Source organism: Scatophagus argus, chromosome 1 (assembly GCF_020382885.2).
Source record: "Scatophagus argus isolate fScaArg1 chromosome 1, fScaArg1.pri, whole genome shotgun sequence".
NCBI classification, from domain to species: domain Eukaryota; kingdom Metazoa; phylum Chordata; class Actinopteri; family Scatophagidae; genus Scatophagus; species Scatophagus argus.
The window spans coordinates 26,215,850-26,239,558 of NC_058493.1; the positions used below are offsets into that span (position 1 = coordinate 26,215,850).

Sequence of the window (23,709 nt, forward strand, 5' to 3'; positions counted from 1 at the left end):
GATCAAATCCTGACTGAGGCAGCAACAACAAAAGCTCAATAACTTTATGAAATGACATACAGTACAATCCATAACTCAGTGCCTGTTCATCAGCAGAGCACTGGAATTGTTAATTAGCTGACATTATTTCTCTCAGTAATAAGCAATAAAATATTAAAGAGCAGATTTTTTTTTTTTTTTTTTTTTTTTTTTTTTTTGCCTGCATTGGATTAAATGCACACCTTTGTTGAAATATATCACAGTCACACTCACTCTTTCAGTAAATCAAGAAATACCTGTAAAGATCATGCAAAGAAATATAAAGAAAGAACTACAAGTTGATTAAGATCAGATTTAGTCCTGGCAAAAATGATTCATAGTGCAACATGAAATAACCTCAGCTGCTATTATTATTCTGTATTTCACTTATATTTGGGAGTTAATCAGAAATACTTTAGAGTTTGTTAGTTAGCTGTGGACTACAACTTTGTTCTTAAGCCTTTTTTTTGTGTCTATTTTCAGAAAAATCTCTACCGTTCTAAGTATGCAGAGTTGGCTATTAGCACTTGAATGGTTTCAAGTCTCAGGTATTTGGGTAGTTTATTCTAAAGTACGACCAGTGTCAAAGCAAGTCCAAAGCGAGTTCCCATTTTACTTAACTCTGAATCAAGTCCAAGTTTTAAGTCCCAAGTTTTAATATTGCCAAAGAAGAAGAAGAAGAAGAAGAAGAAGGAGGAGATGATGACTGGTTGTTTTATATAATTTTTTGTTTTTTGGAAAACACGAAAAATTAAAACTTTAAAAATTAAGAAGGCATCCAGGCACTCAAAACACAAGTGTTTGCTGTGTGTTTATTGCAGCTGCTGAAGCCAAATCATTGAAACAGGTTCAGTTAGCAGGTCCTCATCAGGGCTCCAAACGATGTCAGGTGTTTTCTCCATGTCGTCGCTTAAAAAGTAACTTAAAATTGTGATCTAAATGCTCCACTTTACAACCTCCATTACAGTTTTAGGCATAATAATACAGATTGATTACTGTTTTAAATAAAATTCCCAACTATGGCTGTAAGTACATATTATTATATTATATACCCACTGAAGCTCTAAAGCAAGCCTAACATTTCCCTGCTTCTCTATCGGTTATTTGCATGTGTGTGTGCAGCCTGCCACAGACCAGGCAGGGCCCACAGCTCTGATCTAAAGTGTTTTGGAGCCCGGAGCCTCTGAGCTCGTTCGAAACCCGTCTGTGTTTAAAAACACACCACAGCTATGTACCAGGTGAATTTCTTTATGCTATTAGTGCAGCTTGCAAATTAAATTCGCCATAATTCCGAGAACGATGAGGGCGACACATTTGGCGCTGAGCAAAATTTGTTTTCTTCGAATTTTCAGTTGATTGGATGAAGGAGAAGGCACCCAGAGAAATTAAGCTAGCACGAAAGGCAAAGCACAGCTTTATCGACAGATAAACTAATGCATTATTTAAAATCTACAGGCAGCTCCACTGTTGTACACTTGTTCCCATTAAGGTGAATAAACATCAGTTTAAAGGTGTCACTGCTTTTACTCACTTCTTATCTCAGAGGATATCCTGAAGATACTGAATTACTTTAAATGAGAAACAGATTACAGCATGAAAACTGAGACCGATGGAGGATCCAATTACTGCAATTTGTTTTTCTTGTTTGTTTTCCTGTTTGTGACATGTGCTTTGCCATATCGTTTACACTTCGGACTTCACCTACACCAGCAGATGTCACTTCCAGGAGTTCTCCGACGACTCAGCCATTGTTGGACACTGCTGGTGTCTTTTTAGTGAACTGATTCTAGTGATTCAGTACATCTAAAAGAACTGCCGTGTGAACTAGTGAACTGCCCATCACTAGTGAGAAAATGTTACTTGATATCATGAAAATAAAAACAAAATATGTTTTATTTGCTGCAGATATTTTCTCAAATGCAAATTATGACTATTTCATGATATTTGTAAGAGATACCAAGGTGTTTAATAATTTGTTTCTTTCTTATAATTCATTTATTTCTGTATTTTTCTGAAGCCAACTCTGAAGCTTCTGAGTCTCCATGTGACAGCTACCAGGTGAAGGATTAAGGTTCAAACCAGCATGAGAGAACCTTAGTAGACAGTTTGTCTAATGGTCACTAAGTGCAGGAGAGACTGACAGTCAGTGGTTCCCATTTCCTCAGCTTCAGGTTTCATATAATTAGCTCAAACCTCAATAAGCTAAAAAACAAAATCCAAGATGCAGATGCAGTGGTTCCCAACCAGGACTCAGGATCGCCCAGAGAGTTCCAAGATAAATGTGGGGGATCAACAGACACACGCACAGTGCACAAAATGCATTTCCATTTACTTGAAATTTTTTAAATTTCATTTTATCTACACATTTGTGATGTACTGGACATTTTAAATGCTTCAGACCACTAAAAATCCATCAAATGAAACAATCCGAGATGGGAAAACTCTCTTTGGTTAAAATGCTCTTCACACACGTGCGCCCTAAGGCCATCGTCTGTGATGAGGAACCGCACGTATCTTCAGTTTATGCATTCACAAGGATGTGTGGCATCACATGTGTTCTAGTTTGCTGCTGTGTTGTTTATGTCTCGACTTCCTGCATTCAGTCTTTTCCTGTTTCATCTTCTGGTGGGGAATACGGAAATAGAGAGTAAGAGAAAAGGGGCAATAAAAACCATAATGCATTGACAAGATGCACCTACAGAGCGAATCCAGACACACTCTGTACAAGAGGAGTTCATTTTAACTCAGCCAGAGTGGTCTTGAAACCGTTCCTCATTGGACCCTGCAGCCTCCTCCTGAAACACCATCGAGCCATAAAACACACAAGCACGCGTGAACTCTTTCTTCACATCCACATCATATTCCCAAAGACAAGAGAAAAGCTACATGTAACACTAGTATTAACAACAGCAGCAAAGCTGTTCTCAAGTCTTTCAGGTAAGTGCAAAGCCCAACTGAAGTCGATCTGAGCAAGTCCTCGTAAACAGAGTGAAAGTCGAGATGCAGGTGAAGTCTTACAGTCTCAGGTGAGCCGAGCTCACGTCTTCATTTCACTGACATAAAGTTAATGATAAGTTATTTTAGAAGCATTTTTGTGCTATGTGTGTAGAAAATCCAGTGTCTGTAGCTATCACATGCACTTGATTGTCTTCGTCTTTGCTGAGCGAGGACAGTGCACAAAAACACTGATCTCAAAATGAATTTGATCTATGCCAGACAACAGTTGATTTATGCCTGACAACATCTATTCCCACACAATTACTATCCCACTAACGTATTAAGGTACATCTACAAGCACAATCAGAAAAGCAGGTAGTGCAGGATACTACATTTCTGCATTTTTGTGTCTGAAAAGATTGGAATTAGTGTACGGGTGTTAGTTTGTAGTTGGTATTAGCTCGTCCTCTCTGTATCACACGGCCTCACAGTCAAACAAAGCATATTCTTTGCACAAATTTCATGTTGTAGAGTACCACTGACAGAAGCCTGATTGAAGGCATAAAACAGCAGGAAACAGAGAGAAAGAGGACAGAATGTTAGACGATTGCCTGGTGCAATATATTACATTAGAAGAGTGGATCTCAAAGACATGAACACAAGAGAGGCTTTTTCTCTTTGCTGCACAGCAGTAACATTGCAGGCGACAGGCTAAAAATAATTTCCTCCAATGATAATTACTACAAAGCTTTAAAAACGAGTAGTGCTTTTTCTTTTCTGTTTTCGTCCTTGGTGCATTTTTTTTCTACATTTGCAATTAATCATGGTTTCAGATACTCTGGTTTTCACCCAATTAAATGTTGTAAAACACTATGCCCTCTAGCACAGAACTACACAGCAGAGAAGCTGCTAAATGTGTTGTTCCTATCAAGAAGGGATGAAGGAGAGCAATAATTATGTAAACAGAAAATTAAATGCTCCATACTTGTAGGGGAAATGAAGGCTGAATCCAGCACCCCCAATCCACCCTCTCTCATTTCTATTTTCCCCTCCCGGGTTTCACTGCTTGCTGTTAGCTGGTTGCAACATGGTTCCTCTCTGATTAGCTCAGATGGCAAGATGAGAAAAGCACGAGTCAGTGCCTTTGTCCTCTGCGCCACTGTTTAGACTCGCTACTCAAATCCTCTCTATTTAAAACCCCTTTGTCTGTACAAACCAGTCCTAGGGAATGAAACGGACCATTAACGAGATTAGCTCACTCATTCTGCTGCCGACAAAGGCTCTGCAATAGGCTGCTGATCATTAGGCTGGCAGCGGGAACAATGCTGATCTATAATCTTATGCTGTGCTCCGATTGAACTATTGTAGCTCCTTTATTGTGCTCTGAGGGAGATGACATAATGGTAGCCCTTTCTTTCCCTCAGAGAAATGCAGTGTACGAAGGGGGGGGGGGGCGACAGAGTAAGTAAAGGCAGAGAGAGTCTTAACCCCTCATTTCGTCTCACTTCCAGTCAGCCCAGTCAATCAATAGATGTAAAATGGGCTCTCGAAATGGACGCCTTTCTTCATGCGTCCCTGCAGTCAGTCCAGTCACAGCAGGCAGGCATGGGGGCAGCTGTGGGCCTGCTACGAGCTGGGTACTTGGCAGATACAGAGTTAAATTTAAAACTGCATATGTGATTACCAAGTGCCTTTACAAACTGCATTATTCCAGTGTAGTTCTGTGTAAAAAAACTGGGAAAACTTTGACAGGATATATTAATACAATACATGCAATATTTTAAATCATGTTTTCATACCAAAGCTGCAGTAGGGCTCAACAGTACAAGTCTGTTCGTATAACATCAGTGGCAGGCAAATCTACGGTGTTGTTAACAGTCACCAGAGGGGCATGGCAGTGCTGTAGGAACAATATTAGCCATAATTACTCCCCTGTAATCAAAATTAGATGGGAGGAGAGAGAGGAAAGCCAAACGACAACACAAAGGAAAACTTAGCTCATAATTAGGTAGTTTTTAACAAATGATCAGCACTGTCATTTTCCTCCTCCACACTTTTTGCATACTGACTGCCTTCTAGTTTAAAGGCAGTCAGTATGCAAAGCCACATCTGTAGCCTGTCATTTGTCATCCGCCAAGTCAGAACATATATAGAAGGTCAGATTAGGCCTTTGCAATTAAAATGCTCTTTCTTTGCAATCTGAAAATGTTTGCTTTCACGGGCAATAATCGCTTTTAACGTGTCAAGTTAGTCACACACTTTTGGCTCCGAAACCTGATTTGGCTTCATCTACTATGGACTTGTTGCCCAAGGCTTTGCCTTATTAACATTAGCAGGGACAGGTTGAGGAGTCATAGTCACGCTCAGACTAATTCCCTTATTCCTGAGAGGGCTGTGGTGATGTATGAGGGGAAAGAGATGGGAGGCACAGGTCGACTGGCCAACACTGTCGCCATCACAAGGTAATGAGATCTCAGGGGGAGGGGAAAATAGAGGCTGATTTCTCCAACTCCCTGCTTGCATAATGCTAATTGGCCAGAATAGGATCGGTAAGACCCAGGAAGTTTTAATGACATTATTAAAAAGTATAGAATTTTCTCACCTGCCTCTGACAAATATCATCAGCAAGCAGGACTGACGCTGTCATGTACTGTACTGGCTGATCAGTACAGTACATGACAGCATATGTTTGGCTAAATGCCTCCAAAGTCTCAAAAATCAACTTCACCTCACACTTGTCCCGGTCCACACAGAGCAGAAATGCTTCCTTGTGAGGATGGTTTTCTATTTGCAGTTGCACGTCTGTGCACCCGCATCGTGTCCTTGACTTTGTTTTCATGTGCACGGGTTTTGAGACTAATGAACTGCCATAAGTGTGCTTCCAAGTTTGTGCCAGCAGCCTGGGGAAAGCTCCTTTCCTGTATCAACAAGACAATCCCCCATGCACAGTGAGCTTCACAAAGAAATCATTTTCCTAATCCTAACCTTTTGAGATGAATTAAAACCTTATGGCTAAACATAACTCATTTTCCCGTGCCCAGATGAGAGCAAATCCCAGCAGCCAGGTTCCAAAATCTTGGGGAAAGCCTTCCCAGAAGAGCAGAGGCCGTTACAGCAGCAGATTAATGTCCATCGTTTCGGAATGACATGTTTAACAATGACGTATGGGTGTAATGGGCGCCAGGCGACCGCATACTTTGCTCTTGTGTCCATTTACCATATAATGTCATATTCTGAACATTAGTCTTTCCACCATATTTAGTCATTTGCATTTGTTTATGTTCCATAATTCATATTCTCAACAGCAGCCTTTCTAGCTGTTCCATGTTGGCTGTGACCTCTCGAGTGAAAAATGTAGAGTTAGTGCTGCAGTCAGGTTGTATATTTTCTGCTAGTGTGTGTGTGTGTGTGTGTGTGTGTGTGGCATGAGCCTGGAGACAATCCAGAGGCAGCAACTGTGTGGAAGGCACTTTGTGAATTGCATTGATCTCTCCCTAGACCTGCCTTCCACCTGCCGCTTACCCTAATGGCTGTGTTACAGAAGAGTAGAGGAGGGTTGGGGTCGGTTGGAGAGCCCTACTTTTTTTGTTCTCCCATCATTTTCTACCTCTTTCCCCTATCGCCGCCATTGCATTTACCTTTCTGTCTCACTTTCCTGCTCTTGATTTCCCTTTCTTACTTCACCTCTTTCCCCTTTGCACTCACTCTACCATCTATCACACACATAAAGACGTCGACCTGCAGCAGCATATTTCCACACTGTCCTTCGCTAATCATCGGCGTGACTGACATGCTTTCCCCCAGCCTGTCCCGTTAATTACAAGATTATTAGCTGTCACTGTGCTGAGCAGCAGTGCAGATACAGAACATAATTTAATGAGTGAGAAACCACGGTGAAACACGAGGGTCAAAATTAATCACGTTTTAATTCTTGCTTCTGTTAAATAAGTGGAAAGATAATCAAAATATCTCAAAAGCTAGCGACCAGATTGTGGTTTTGATTGCGCATTTGTTGAGTTTCAGGGATTTTCATGATGTTTCGTGAATAGAATTACATTTAAGAATCAGGGTCTATAGCAGCAGCCCGTGGGGACCAGACTCATCTGATGATGTTGGCTCCTTCAAAGTGCTTGCATCCCATGATGAAACATGTTTTGCTGGGCATTTACTGAGATCATGTCTAAGCAGTTTGGAAAATCAAAGCATAATTAAGCTTAATGATACTCCCATCACTTGGACAGCAGCCAAGCACAAGCACACAGTCATGAAAATTACATGAACAGGCATGTTGTGAGCTCATGGGAAACATTCACTTACAGATGAAGCACTAAACACGAGTAGGGCTGCTTTTTAAACTCAGCCTGAATTGTTGTACTGACCGCTTGATGAGACTTAATTTATTAGCCAGATATTTTCCAATTTTGATGATAGTTTTGCTGATTTTATACTTAGACAAAACAAAAATCTGACAACATATGATTTTCACATCCGCCCATGTTGTCACTCTATCAGGCAGGCTTTTTAAGTTTTAATTCACAAACTGCATCTGAGGGGAAGTAACTATTAAATGATCAAAGCTATAATTTCCTCCATATCTCTATAGTCTTATTTTAATGCTGTAGTGGTGACTGTTGTAAATTTTATGTATTATAAATTTGTCTGATAAATTTATCTGAGCTGAGAATCGATCTGTGTAGTTTTAGCTTAAACAATACTGAGCAACAAAAGTCAAACACTGGACATATGGAATACATAAAACTCAAACTGACATTCAGAAACTCAGTATGCTACAACACAAATATGTTGCACATGTGGTGTTTAAGTGCCACCCTGAATGATTGTCACATAAATTACTCTCGGCTAATTAAAAAATAGACTAGGAGAAGACTTTAGAAAACTGAACACAGAGGGTGTTTTCCCCCTCTTCATCTCACTGGCTCCAGTGTAAACACTGCAGTTAATACTCAGCTGTGATGCTACCTTTGGCTTATAGAAGCTGCCAAAGCTCTAATAAGTCTCCTTAGACTCCCTAAGGGGACTGCTGTCCTGTTTCATCTGCCCCGAATCTGTACCACTGCAGCAGCCTGCAGTGCAAATACATACTTAAATACAGTTCATACAGTACCCGGCTGAGAGGACGCATGAACTTATGGCCTAAAACTGAAGGTCGTGAGCCTACATGCAAGTTCACACACCTGAGCATGGCAGGTGTGCAAACAGCTGCACAGCCTTGCACAAACACTCACATTAACACTAACACGGGGTCACAGGATGTCACTGCAAGCTCCCAAAGTGCTTTTCATGTAACTGATAAAACAAACATGAAAGTAATTTAATGTTGTTGTTTTTTTCATTATTTTTATTGTTCAGTTCGATGAAGGAGTTGTTAAACATGCTGCTGCTTCCCCTGAGTGGGAAATCGTTTTGACATAATAAAACGCCAATAAATTTCTCTTTCTGTAAAAATGAAAAGCACTGATTGATGTTATTCAATAACATGTGCTCACAGTTTATTAAAGATCCCATTTCTGAATTTGTCATCTACTGAAAATGTTCACTGGCAAACGTCTGCATCAATTGTGAGAAGCTGCTGTAACTAAGTAACACATCAAAGTTATACTGTTACAGTTAAAGCTACTTTACATGGCAGCAGGCCTGTTCTTAGACAACACTGGCCAAAGCTGCAACCTTTGATTCATTTGTAAGCACTAAATGTTTTAAGTCATCCTGGTACAGAAACTGTGGAAACTGCACTGCTGCACTGTTACCGGAATACTGGAACTGCCACTTCTGCCAATTCACATCTATTTCAGTGACATTTCACACATGTATCGCACGTCTCAAGCTTCCGATGTGACAAACTATAGAACGGTGGGAAAAAAAATCCACAAAATGTGATAAGAAATTCAAAGTCCTTTCATCTACTGTCATTCTAAACTAGGCAGCATCACAACATTAATCATGAAACTTTGTGATACTGATGTCCAAATTAGAATAAAATAAAACATAAAATAATTCATGCTCAGGTGCACTGAATAGCATTTAAATGTTCTGATTTGGAAAACTAAACTAAAACATTTGAACAACAGTCTTTTTACAGTAATGATTACAACGCAGAAACTCGATGACACAAGTGAAGTATAACCCAGCTGTGAGTGTGTACTGTGTAGGAAATGAAACACTAGGTACTGGTACTGTTAACCGAGCTGAAGTATTAGTACAGAGTAGAAGTTAACCACGCTAAAAAAAATCTCTTGCTGAATGAATTCCTACTGCTCTCTGTTGAGTATCCGTTTCAGAATTTATCACTGTGCTGTTAGTGAGGCGCTTTGATTTAATTGTTGACTGACTGGCTCTGTTTCATTTTCTGAAGATGACAGCACAAAGCCAATAAGAGCTTTAGCTATCAGGCTGGAGTGGATGAAGAACACTACGCATCAGGCTGAATGGAGGCTTTCACAAAGAGATCACTTGTTTCTTGTATACACAGCTCAACCACACACCGTGCACGAAAACATCACGCACATCCGCCTTCCTCCCCGCCTCCAGCTGCACGATACTGTAGGGCCAAGTGGCTAAGGCGCCCGGATGGGGCGACAGGTCAACAGGGAACGCCGTGAGTAGCGAGGGGGAGGAAGTACACGAGGCAAAACAGGCTAAAACTAAATCAATTTTTCATCATCTCTGTGGCAGCTAAGGTGAGGTGAGCTGACAGAGGAGTGAACCAGACCACCCTGATGTTACAGAGCAGAGGTCCAGTCACCACCAAAGGATGTGGAGGAAAGTTTGAGTCTGTGTTTGTGGGGCGTTTGTGTTTGTGTGTGTGGCAGGCTGTTCCAGGGCAGGAACTTACCTCTGCAGATGGTGCCGTTGCCCAGGTAGCCCGGCTTGCAGGTACACAGGTGTCCTCTGATGGTGTTGGTGCAGATGGCATTCTCATCACATAAATTTTGGCCACTGGCGCACTCGTCATGCTCTGAGGGACAGAAAGAGAGAGACTCCTCAGTCAATGCGTGTGTGTGTGTGTGTGTTTCATTGGAAAAATGCTCATTTCTTTTTTTAGCTGAGCTACTGGAAAATTTGTGCAAATTCCACTGATGAGAGCACAGTCAACAGGATTATTGGCTGACAATATGAGGTCACAGCTGCTGAGCTTTTCTTCTGTCAACAGCCAGATTTGCGAACACCAGTCCTGCTTGGCATGCTCAAAAGGGGCGTCAAGTGCATTCTGTAACATGAAGGTTACTTCAAACAGTGACAAAAGCATAGCTTCTTTGTTCCAGCCTTCACTTTAAAACCAGCATCAGGTGGTAGAGATGTTGGCAGCAACAGCTGATACAGGCCAGGTGTGTTGACTGTTTGCTCAGTATCAGCATCAATTAGCCTAATGATGTTGGCTTAGATACAGGTGACTAGTGAGGCACAATCTCAAGAAATATGCAAACACTGAACATTCACAAAATCGTGTAAACAAGATGAGCATTCCAGAAGCTTTCAGAGCACCATCTCCACGGGGTCGCCTCCGCAGCTATGGAGATACCACATGCAGAACACAACAGCTGTGATTGGTCAGCACGGGCTGCTTGTATTTTCTCCCACAAAACTCCAATCATTGTTTTTGTGAAAACAACATGAGGCAAGTCGAAAACATGAGCTCGGTTGTCTTCTCCTTTTCAGTAACACACAGGCAAAGTCAGATCTACTGCAAACCTGCTCGCCACAGTTGCCACTTTTGATCGCAGCAATGAGACAGCGTGAATGTTTCGACCATTGCTCATCACATTACCAACAGAAGAATGCACACACATAATTAAAGCAGCACACGGCCAGATTGCATTCATACATATCTGACCACCGATGGCACTTTCACTTAAGGCCTCAAAACAATGTTACACTGGAGATGTCAAAGCAGCCAGGAATGACACTGCAGAGAAGAGCGTCACATCTGCCGAGTTCTCCACAGCTGGAGACAGAGAGCAGGACTACTGTCACCTCAAAACCACACAAGTGCATTTGCATTTCTCTCCTTACCTGTGAGTTGAAAGCAACATTCTATGACTCTGAGAGGCTGTTTTACTACAGGAATCAGTGCAAGGTCAGTATGGAAATATGGTGAGTTTTGTTTCATTCAGGAAACACTAAGTCAGCACACCACACAGTGCTGTGTGTATGATGGACGTTCAGGGTCAACCTTTTGTATTCTGCTGGGCACCATGAACTGCTCCCTCTCTCTTATTCCCTCTGCGAGCCACAGGGGATGAGAGGCGAGTTTAGGACTGCAGACGTTGCTTGATTAACCACCACAAAGAGACTTCCTGCTAAACAGTACTTTCATCTCTCAGTTCTGATAGAACAAAAAAACAAGCTTTGATTTCCAGATGTTTATCCGTGACTTTACTTTGATGATTGCCCCTCACTAAAAAACTATCAATTTGAGAATGAAAAAGTCCCCAGCTGCAGCCTGAGAGGTGGATCAGAAAAGTCTGTTCATATGATCAGTTTTCACAAGGTGGTCGACCTCACCACATCCTTGCTCGTGAAGGACTGAGCCTTTCGAGGACGCCCCTTTCATACACAGTCACGATACTATTACGTGTTGTCAGTGGAGCGGTTTACCTGTGAAAGGTCCCTAACAGGTGTCTTTTGAGCAGTCCACAACCTTCCCAGTCTTTTTCTGGCCCTGTCCCTACTTGTTTGAAATGTATTGCTGGCATCAGATTCAGAATAAGCATATATAGTATTTACACTCGTCAGTTGATGAGGTAAAACATTGCACAGGATATGAAAGGATTAGTAAGTTACCACATTTGGCTTATGTTTTACATGAGGTCCTAACATTTTTGGAATTGGGGTTGCAGTAGGAAAAGCAATTACATTCGCTCTGTTCTATTCAAGAGTCGCAGTCGTGACAGCACGACAGTGGAAATGCACAATCCACAATCCAGGACTGAAACTGTATGATCTCGCTTCTTAAGTCCACAGTTCAGCACTGCACCAGCATGGTAACACATCAGACTCAGCAGGTAACACATGACATGAGCACACGTTCTGCTAATGAGCCCCCACACTGAAAGGTCCTAATGAATATGCTGCGACCTGAAGGCAACACGGCCCTGCTTACAGTGAGGTGTGCTCTAAGAGAAAAAGGAAAATCTGATTCATACATTTTTAAAAAGAACATAATTATAACAACATGAAATAATGATAATGGATCTCTCTATTGCTCATAAATATGGGATTAGCTGATTTTTGGCAACCTGTTTATTGATTCAAGTCTTGCCGCTGAGCTTATCATGCTGATTAAGTCACAGATAACACACCCTCAATTAGAATCTAACATCATTTCGGATGATTACAAACAATACATTAAAAAGCAGCGACCCTTGATGATGCTACGGCGGGGGGTTTATGACAGAGCTGCACAGCTGAAGCATCTTTTTATATCAAACCATGAACTGTGTCTTTAAGTGCCAGTCAGGACCTGGCCTGAGGAGGCCTCCGCACACACGGTACACGCTCACTGAAACACACACACCTCATTAATATGGAAAGGCTTTTGTGGGAGTCATGACTAATACATTCCCCTTAATTAATGAGAAGCCCCTTAGCAACTCAGAGAAATTATTTAGCTTTTCTCTTCCGGATTTCCTCCCCGCGTTGAACTATAAAATGGAGGTGAATGTCAACAGTGCTGGTTGGACGCGGAAGAGTTTATGTGAAGGGATATGAAAAGTGGGATACATTAATGCCAGCGTAATAGAGGAAGGGCTTCATGATGAAATATTCAGTGTGCTAATGGCTGTGAGATGATGGAGTGGACAGCAACACAAAAACCAAAACGCCGACAGCCACAGCTGATTACATGTGCTGTTTATGTCCGCTGGCCAATTTGAAATCATACGGTTGTAAAGTATAAACACACAGGTGCAGACGCTGAATTGGTGGCTAACGAGCAGGTGACAAACTGCCAGGCTGAATAAGCAATAAATCCCTCCTAAAACACACTTAGGAGCCAGATTTTCATGGAGGCAAATGGCACCCTGACAGGTTGGGGTTTTCCTGCATGTTGTAAAGCAGCTATAAGAAAATAAAACTGATATTTTTGCTTCCGTTAGCAAAGGAGGAGAAAGATAACTTACTGTCTAAAACTGTTTGTCTGCCAACTTGTACCTTTTTAAGTCAATCTCACACGGGTTAGCATCAAAGTGCTCTGCAAGTTGCTGACAAAAAGACATTACCACTACAGCAAAGTTAAAATGAAGAGATTTTATTCTAAAATTCAAGTTAAATAAAATGCTCTTACACACTTTTAAAGAGAATAAAATCAATAAAATGAATGGGTAAAGCCTGTTTTAAGAATACATTTTAAGATCTCAACACTTTCCAGCAGCTCAGTGCACAAAAGCTCCCAGCTCCTTCACCAAAGCTTCCTGTATGGTACTTCACATGCTGTGACAAGGACCTGAGAGGCCTTCTTTGCTCCCACATTAAAAACCCTCCACACAAAGAAATCAGTGCGATGTGGAACAAGCTTTCATGTGTATTTGAGTGCTGCACTGTTTGCTATTTTGGCATAAACTGTATAAGGAGTCACTTTAGATTAATGTATTACTGAATTCTGCAGCCTCTGCAGTGCCCGTTGTCAATTTTATGGCTAAGTTCCTTATCATCTGGCTTGGTGAGGGGCAGTTTAATATTGTGAGTCATTTGCAGCTTTAATATAACTTTTCATGGACTTACCCAACACCCACTGGCTGAGAGAGGAACTGCATTTAATTTAATCGCACCTCCACACCAGCTTAAAAAATCAGCTGTGATGGCATTTTTCGAGTGGGTGGACTGAAAAATAAATTGCAGCTCTCACTGAATAATTAATGGAATGTATAAGCCACCACAGATTGATAAGATCTAACAATTTCCAAGGGGGGATTTTTTTTTTTAATGTACAATACAATAATGTAATGCAGTGATGAATGATGGTGTCACAGGAAAGTTATTACGCTGACAGTAGTGAGCTCAGTGATTCTCCTGGAGATAACAGCAGAGTCGTCTGAGCATGCCGCCCATCTCTGTCAGGTTTGGTCTAATTAGTGATGATTACAGAGTGATGCGGTGTCAGGCCTGGACATGGTGAGGTGACCCCCCCGAAGTGCTGGGCTAATGATGTGTAATGACTGATCATCAGGGCCAGGACGGCCGCCGTCACACTCAGTATGGCTTCTGCACTGTCAACGCAGTGGAGAACACAGGGGGACTGACATTATTTTCCATTTCACAGAATTACTTTCACACAATACGTTTTCCAGAAATGAGGACAAGTCTGAACAGGAGATGGCTGAGATTAATCCCCTGGTCCATCATCTGCTGCTCCTCATATGGTCTGTGACTTAGTGACCATAATTTACAAATGTATTAAAAGTGAAGTATTGCATGGTGGGATTTTAGCAAAAACCAATGCACATTTTCGTCACATGATTTTCCGACTTTTTCAAGCCATAAAAGTGCAGAGATTTTTACGCAAGCGCCTTGATGAGGATAAAAACACCAGGACTTTGTCTCATTTTTCATTTAGTCTCTGTAGGTTAAGTTGTGGTCATAAAGCCTCAGGGTAAATGTTAATTTTTCTTCTACAAAACATTTTCAATTCACAAACTAATGTTTGCCTCCATTTGTACTGCCTAGAGGTAATCATTTGTGTCCACTCTCCTCTTCACTTCCACTTTGTATAAACTCACTCCACCTGCTAAAGCTGCCTCATGTTCAGTCTGAATTAAACACCAAAATAAAATGTGAGGAACAGTCAGTGGTGAAAAGTAACTTAAAAACACTATATTTCCCTCAGGATCAAAAAAGTATCTATCTATCTATCTATCTATCTATCTATGTATCTATCTATACTGTAGTACAATTTTGAGGTACTTGAGTATGTTGAGTATTTCCATGTTCTGCTACACTGCTACTCTGCTTTTCACCATTTTCCAGCCTGTTTGTCTTGTGACCCCTTACAGAACGGTAGTTGTGAGTAGTAGTGGGACCCTTTATCAACTTTCAAATGTCTCCCACTCCAAACTTTTTAGATGGTCTTATTTAAACAAATGTTCGAGGCTCTGAGTTTGCCAATAATTCAGAATAATGTGAAAGTCTAAAAATTCATTATTTTCATTGCTCCCATTAATCATTTCAAGACCCCCAACCATCTTTCCTTAACCTTAGCTAACTAGATTTAACTCCTTCCAACTACAGCTTCTCTCATCACTCTTCTTCTCTGCTGCCAAAACTCTGATCCATCACATCCAAAACTCAATGTTCTTTATGGCACATCATCCAAAGTCCTGAATAAACTCCAGCACAGCCACGGTGGACGCTGCTGCTCGCTCACCCACCCACTCCCACTGCTGTAACCACATCAGCCCTGGTCTGAAGAACCTCCACTGGCTCCTTGTGTCCTGCCTGATCCATTTCAAAGTCCTTTTCTCACTCAAAAAACCTTCCACAGACCTTTATTGGACATCAGAGTCCACCGGTGATCATACTTAGGCATGAATATCAAAAAGAAAAATAATATTTGGTAACAAGGCAAGAAAGCCAACACAAAAGTCATCTGTTCCTTCATGTCCTATAACTCATAAAACGTAACACGAGAAAAGCTTGCACGAAAGGAGACACGAAATGTATGTCACGTATGAAACATACTGACTTAATTTATCAGTGGTTTGCAGAAAAATAAATTCTGAACATTACATTCTGGCTACTGGGCTGAATATTGTGAGTGTGGTCGAGTCACCTGACTGAGTGGCATCTTGTCCAAAGCCTTTGAAAGCCTCTCTCTCTTCCTGCCAGTTACTACTGCAGCAGCAGTGTCTCCACACAACATGTTAGGTTTTCTTTATACCATTTTTTGTTTGATGCCTTTTGGTCTTTTGTTTTTGTGTTATTTTCTCTAATTGCACATATACACACAGACTGAAACAGTGATGCCAGTTCACATTCTGTTTTCCATGTCACAGAGGGAGTAAACTGCAACCAGCGCTGTCCATGTCATATAAATGACGTCTGCTGACGTTTCTCTTCCCAGTCTTTCTCCCATTCAGCGCTCAGATTTGTAAATGATAACAGAAAAGACGGTCTCCGTATGTATTCGAGGACCTGTGTGTCGCTGACGCAGAGGGCTGAACCCCGATGCAGAGCCACAGAGAAGGAGAGGCAGAGGTCCAAACAATAGTCTTTCATTGCTTTCAAAAAACTCTAATTCACACACTTACTGTGGCCTAAGAACCAGAAAACTGTCGTGACCACTCATGGCATGGCGAGACAAGAAATTCCTGATATGAAGACACAGCAATCCAGACATAAGCAACGAGCTGACAAACGTGACCGGGAAGACAAGGGCTAAATGGACAAGACAATAAGACAGAGGTGCAACACTTTAGGGAGGAGAAAGCAATCAGGATAAACTACAGCAAAGCTACATGAAACAGAGACACACAGGGAAAGTGACACTTTCAAAATGAAACAGGACATGACAAAAACCTGAACAGAAAACATGGAAACATGACACGTAGACTGGAAATGAACAGACAAAACACAACCAAAAACACGGCGTGACACTGTGAGTAAAACCAACAACTCATGATTCACTTTTACTTTGCATAATCAATTTCTAAAACATGTCCTCGTCTCTTAAGCTTCTATGGTCGTCTCATTCAACAATGTCAAGCAGAACACTTTAGTAATGTGAAATTTAATGACCAGTGACAGGCCCATAAAAAAGAAGAGAGCACGGCAGGATTTTTTAGGGTTTTTTTTCCCGTCATGCTCACTTTCTGCCTCAGCCTTGCTGCTCACCTTGACGTGGTGTGAACTCAGTAGAGATCTGTCCTGCGTCACAAGGGAAAATATATCGATTGCCTGTCATAGCATTTAGTCTGGAGGACATGGATTTCCATAAAATTAGTTGGAGCAAATTTCTGATTTTCCTGCAGTAATCCACCTGGAGATCAAGAGGCTGTTTTCTTTTGACCTGCCAGCAAATCAATTCCACCACTGCTTCTCAATGCTGCTTGCATCTGCACTCACACCGAAGAGGATGTTATTATTAAGATTTCATTAGGACTGAACTGGGCTCAACGAGGTCTGAGCAGACTTAGGACCTTCATGGATTCTGATGACTTTTCATTTTTCAGTCCTTTAGCAACTCTGTTTCCCTAATCTGTTGTAGATATAAGAATATGTAAGTAGATAATTTATAAAGTATGTTTCTATCCAAATATTATGTCATCTTTAAGTCACAAGACAAAATGCAAATTAATACGTACTGACACTGCAGAGCAGGCATTTGCATCCTGCTTCTCTTTTAAGCACAAAGACAATCTTTCTTTCACCTTAAACAGATCTAAATATGCATAATGTCTTCTCCAGCTCCTGAGAAAAGTAAAATGATCCACTAAGTTTACCCGCTAGAGGCTAACTTTCTCTGTCTGCTGTTTGGTGCCGGATAGGTTGTGTACAGTGGGCTTTTGGAGCTGCCTGCTGCATCTGCAAACATCGACAAGAGTGGTCAGAGTGAGCCAAAAGGTAAAACTTCAGACTACAAAACCAATAATTAAATAATAAGCAATTAAATAAGCTCAATGTTCAAATAATTGGAGCTGAGGGGACCTGCAGAGATGGGTGATGATTCTTTGTTGGTTCGATAAGGAGCGAACGTCCTTCCACATCAAATCGTTATCCATTGTTCATGTGACCACATGAGTTATATCTGCTTCAACCATAACACTACAGTATGTATGTAGAAGTCATATGACTACCTTTCTATCAATAGTATTTTGTTTTCATTTAGATTTTAGAAAACACTTTTGTATCACATTTATAGCAAAATAGCAAAAATATGCCATTCACCTGTTCACACGTAATGGACCGGAGTTCCTTTCTTTAACACCTGAACAAGCAGTGACAGTACAGACAATTTTTTTTAAACCATGTCTGCTCCTTTTATTATCTCTAATAGTCCAAATAAGTACGCGTTGCAGTAAAATGAGGCACGGAAGCAGGAGAAAAGACACCAGAGAATAAATGTGCATGGCTGCTGAGAGGGTGTGTGTTGCTGTCGCGTATTATTTACATGAAGCACTAAAGATATGACACTTTAAAAGTTCTTCTCATTATGCTGCAAATATGTTCAGCATGAAATACAGCCACTTCTTTAGCGGCATTAGGGTTTAGTTTGCTTTATAGTGTCCTGAGCACCCAGTTCATTTATATCCACTGTGGGTGCAGCTGCAGCACAGAGCCTGAAAGCTAATGCAATTCATTTACTTCCCACTGAAATACACAGCTCACGGCAATAAAGAATGCTTAGGCTGCAATTCACATAAATGAAAGCATGTTCCATTAATGTGCTCTGTCAGTAAACATCCATCCCATAGCCACAGTGCATTATTTATCCACGTCTTCACATGGGAACAGAAAGCATCAAAGAAGAGACAGAAGCTTACGGAAAAGCAGCGTAATACGAGGACAGACATCACCCTGGATGGCCGTCCAGGCTGCCAGTGAGCAGGAAGAAACACTCCTTACATCAAGCCTTTATGGGGAGCCTAAATATAAACACTAGTTCCTCATTGTCAATTACACATGGATGAAAGTGAGGACTAAGGAAAACTTCTCTGACTCCTTCCCAAACTGTGTTTGATGGGCTCATTAAATTGGCTGATGCCGAGCCAGCCTGACAGCGTGACCTCCATTTTTGAGAAGTTAATGTACACAGGGAGGGTTGCCAAGGTTTCCGGACTCGTCACACCTGAGCTCCACATTCATTACATGTATAATTGGAATTGGATTTGATCAAATTTTCATTAAACATATAACGTGTCTTGGGGGGGATGCAGCCTTTGCCAGTGCTAGAATTTCAGAGTATATATGTAGCAAGTGATGCATGAAATTAATGGCAACTTCTTTTGGTCAGCCATACAGCCACGCCTGAGCATACTGTCTATGAACAGCAGGCTGGTAAGAAAATTTACAAAAAAACCCCAATAAACAAAAACATGTTGATCAGCAGGGTGCAGATGAGGATCGAAGAGAAGTACACATTAGAGGATGGCGGCAGTGCTTTGTGATGTGGCTGCTGTCTGAATAAGGATTAGCCGAGTGAAAAAGCAAACACTTAAATCTGCTCAGTTCAATCAATTAGTTAAATATCAGTTAAAATACCACCACTATGTGTTTTAAGTCAACTAAAGGAACACTGTGTGTTGCAGGAAGACAGACTGATGATATTGACAGGAGATTGATTGATTTTTAAATGAATATCAATATTTAAAAGCTAAAAACAAATCTAATCATTTATGGTTTGTTTTCCATTTCTTAAACTTAACACAACACTTAACATAAAAAAAATCAATGATCCTTCAAAAGACGTGTGACAAATATTATACTCAGGGACAGAATATTTCACAGGGAAACAATTCATTTTAATATCCAAATTTGATTATACACTATATAGACAAAACTACTGGGACATCTGACCATAACACCAACAGGGACGTTAATGAATTTGCTTTCTAAACACACAGACAGCTTTGCAGCTCTAACAGCTTCCACTCCACAACATGTTGGAGTGTTTCTGTGGGAATTTGTGTCCATTCATGCAGTAGAGCATTTGTGAGGTCAGACACTGATGTTGGACCAAAAGGCCTGGCTCACAATTTCCATTCCAGTTCATCCCAAAGGTGTTGGATGGGGTTGAGGTCAGGACTCTGTGTGGGCCAGTCAAGTTCTTCCACACCAAACTCATCCAACCATGTCTTTATGGAGCTTTGCTTTGTGCACTGGGGCACAGTCATGCTGGAATAGAAAAGGGCCTTCAACAAACTGTTGCCACAAAGTTGGAAGCATAGCATTGTCCAAAATGTCTTGGTATGCTGAAGCATTAAGATTTCCCTTCACTGGAAGTCAGGGGCCGAGAACAAACCCTGAGAAACAGCCCCATACCACACCTGGAGTCAATAATAAAGAGGTGTGTCCCAGTTCTTTTGTCTATATAGGATAAGAGTGAAGAGGCTTTGTTGGCTTGGGTTTGAAATTATTTGTGTTAAGTTTAAGTTTTGTGAGAACTATGGGAGGCTCTTTAATCAGTGTCATCTGAGATCACGTTGTCCAGAGGTAAAGAGGTGGTGAGTAAAATGTTATCATATGAAAATAGTTCATTAAAACTCATAAGTGACAAGATAATGTTAACAATCAGCACATGACAACACATTTGTAACAGACTATATCAGCCAAATATGGCTGTAATTGTAGCAATTCTTACACTATATTGTCCTGAATCCACTGAGAGGAGTACAAAAGCTGCGGCTTAGCAGTAACTGAGCTGTTCAGAGAGTTTTAGTATGTTCTTCAGCCAGTCACGCAGTGTGCGAAGCTCCACCTTCCAACAGATGAGGAATTCATTCTAAAACGGCTGTACTACACTTTATCTCTAGGCCTGAGCTGAAGCCACTGTTGGAGTTTATTTACCGAATGGAGCGGAAGAATGGAGAGGAAGGAAGGACCTTAAACCTCTTATTCCAGCAGTTTAATCTTTAACTGCAAGCCTTATCAGCACCTGCTTCATGCAGAAAACAATTCCTCTAAAACCCAGAGATCATAAGATAAGTACACAGTGGGAGCTGGGCAACCATTTTCACAATTACTTATGGCAGACAACTATTATCCCCCAACATGTGAAGCCAGAGATCATAATGACCTTCCACATGGGAAATCACTTGAGCTGTGTTTGCACTGCACCATATAGAATGAGCTTAAACATCAGTACCATCCACGCTTTAGCAAACCAGAGTCTAACCTCAGCACACTGTTCAACAATCATCCCCATTTACTTTCTTGAAAATAAGTATCTATTTCATTATCAGTTTCTCTCTATGTGCATTCATCCACGAGCCAGTAAAGCTTCTCCATTGCTCAAAATGTGTGGATGGAAACAGGTTTTGATTACACAATATGTGCTGTAGCAGTAAGGTGCAATTTTCTTTCATCGACAGTTTGATCTCACATAAGTTAAGCTTGAACTGCACTGGGTGCTTTGGACCTTCAGTGAAGTTTTAGGCTATTTTTTTTCTGACTGTAATTACCGTGTTAGTGTTCATCTGAACCCAGAAGTACAGCACATAGAACACAGAATATAATGGAGTGAACACAATCAGAGCTGCAAAGGGAAAAAGAATCACAATTTAACAACCGGTTTGTTAGCATCATTTGTGATAACTGGTTTGGAAAACACCTCAAATAAAAGTCAGAAGCTGCATGATCAGGCAGGGGCGTTTCCTAAGTCTACTGTATAATGTATCTCAGCTGACTGTTTCCAACTCCTGGCTAAACCAAAAATGGGCAAAGAGGAGGAGCACAGATTGATTGGTCTTTTGGTGCAACTAACTTCACATACGTCATGTTATTTGATAATCTGATCATTACATGAAAAATTGCAGGAAGAGTAGGAGAAGTGCTATAAATGAAGTTGACTTTACAGTGTTTACAGTGTAGCTTTGCCTCAAGGAAATTCAATCGAATGCAACTGGACTTAGTTATTTGTCTTTGAAGACGTTTCACCTCTCATCCAAGAGGCTTCATCAGTTCATGCTCGCTTGACTAGTCCCAGCCTAGTCAAGCGAGGACTAGTCCCAGCCTAGTCAAGCGAGCATGAACTGATGAAGCCTCTTGGATGAGATGTGAAACGTCTTCAAAGACAAATAACTAAGTCCAGTTGCATTCGATTGAATTTCCTTGAGATAACCATGACCTGGATGAATGAGAATATTCACAGGCTCAGTGTAGCTTTGCATTCTAAACAGATGATTAAATGTTATTCACTTCACCTGTCAGTGGTGTTAATGTAGTTGCTGATGGGTGTATGTACACATAATCAGTTTCACATCAAATCTCCTTCAAATGAGAGCATCAAATGTTATTATGAACAATGCAGACAGCAGACAAAGTCGTGAACTGTGAACTAATGTACACAAACAAGGATGTGGTGACAGCTCTGTAGCATTTGACGAGGTGAGGTACAGAAACTGCCACATTCTGCCATCTCTCCTCCTACCTGTGTCCCCCGTTTCCCCAGAGCTGCTCGCCTGCTTCCATAGGGGTGAAATCAAGTGGAACCACAATTACCGCAGCCTCCTATTGTTTACAGGGCGCCGCCTTCACAAAGGACAGGCTCCACCACCAGGCAGGACAGACAGAGAGAGATGAGGCTCTGAGTGCCCGATGCAAAAGGTGATACATGACGTGTCATGTCAAAGCCGTGCCAGGTGACATTTTATCCTCTGGGGAAGGAGCTGCTCAGACTGTAATACGGTATAAGTATTGTAAGAGGGTACATTTGTATGTTGTACTCTACAGCCTACAGTGATGTAAGGTAAGTTTGTGGGCGGATAAGGTCTGTGGAAACACATACGCACACACACACAGTGCACTCAGACACACACACTGGCCGGCATTAGTGACACCGCTGACTGTCATCAAACACGTTTTCCCCACAGTCCTTGTGTTTCATCTCATTTCTGCTTGATTGTCAAGGTTCAGGTGACTTCCTTGCACCTGACACCCCCACCCCCTCCACAAATGTGCATCCACGTGAAAAAATATGGAAAATCCCTTGGAGATTGTGAAGAGTTGTAGTGCACAAACAGCCTGTGCAGGTTACAGAGAAGAGAAGAAATGTGAGGTAACAGTTTCCATGGGGCTGCGTAACCATACCAACCAACGGTATGTGCGCTGTTTTGAGGCACTTGTACATAACCTGCAGCTTTAGGATCAGGTTTCTTTATCGTACTGCACTATTTCAGAAGGAAATATTGAACTTTTTATTCCATTACATTTACCTGAGAGGTGTAGTTACAGACAAAACGTTTGATCGGTTTATTAACTGATGGATTGTCATATATTTAAAGACTTAGACTTTAAATACTTAGTTGCATGAATATAAACATGTAACATCCTATTCAGCAAATGTGGTCATTGTCACAAAGAACCTTTCATCATAAAAGTAATCCAGATCCAAAGCACAGCCTCTTATACAACCAAAACCTTAGAAAGTGTTTGGGTGTCTCCCCAACGTCAAAGCAGTCTGGTAGTCCAACACTGTAAAGTCAACTTTATTTATAGCCCAATATCACAAATCACAACTTGATTCAGGGGATTTTACAGTCTGTACAGCATATGACACCCTAGATCCCTAGATCCTAGTTAAAAATCAAACATTTCCATCAACAGAATCCATGCAAAGGGTTGAATAATCGAAAGCAGTCCATTTATTTTAATTTAAGCAGACTAGTCCTAAAAAGCGGTTAGTGTTCAGCAGTTATAACATGATCAGACATCTACAGTGTGTGCCTTCAGGGTATGTTACTTACACTCCCCTGTATATCTGTCAGGAAACTCAATATCTACCACTCAATGTGTGCTACTTCATATGAATTAACGATTGTTATGAGGGGGTGATATTGCAAAGTGACATCAGTGCATTACGTTTTGTTAAGATTAATGATATAAGCTCCACAAGTCTGCACACTAAAGCTAATTTCAGCCTCTACTATTACTTTACACCCAGAGCAGCAAGTGGATTCCATTGGTTAACTTTGTCCTTGCTAGACAATCAATAGAACAAGCACCAGAGAAACCCGAAGCTGCTTTCCACTGTGTCTGTGTGTGTCCTGCTTAATGCAGCGACAACAACATCATTAGCAAAAAACC

General features: G+C 41.2%; 1 protein-coding gene across 1 annotated transcript in view; it reads right to left on the reverse strand.

The window, feature by feature from the left end:
* The window catches only part of LOC124062298 (protein kinase C-binding protein NELL1-like), a 208,585-nt gene that overhangs the window by 38,899 nt on the left and 145,977 nt on the right, over positions 1 to 23,709 (reverse strand). The window contains exon 15 of the mRNA XM_046394963.1: positions 9,809 to 9,931. Within this exon, the coding sequence (XP_046250919.1) occupies positions 9,809 to 9,931 (123 nt within the window). The remainder of the gene's footprint in view (positions 1 to 9,808; positions 9,932 to 23,709) is intronic.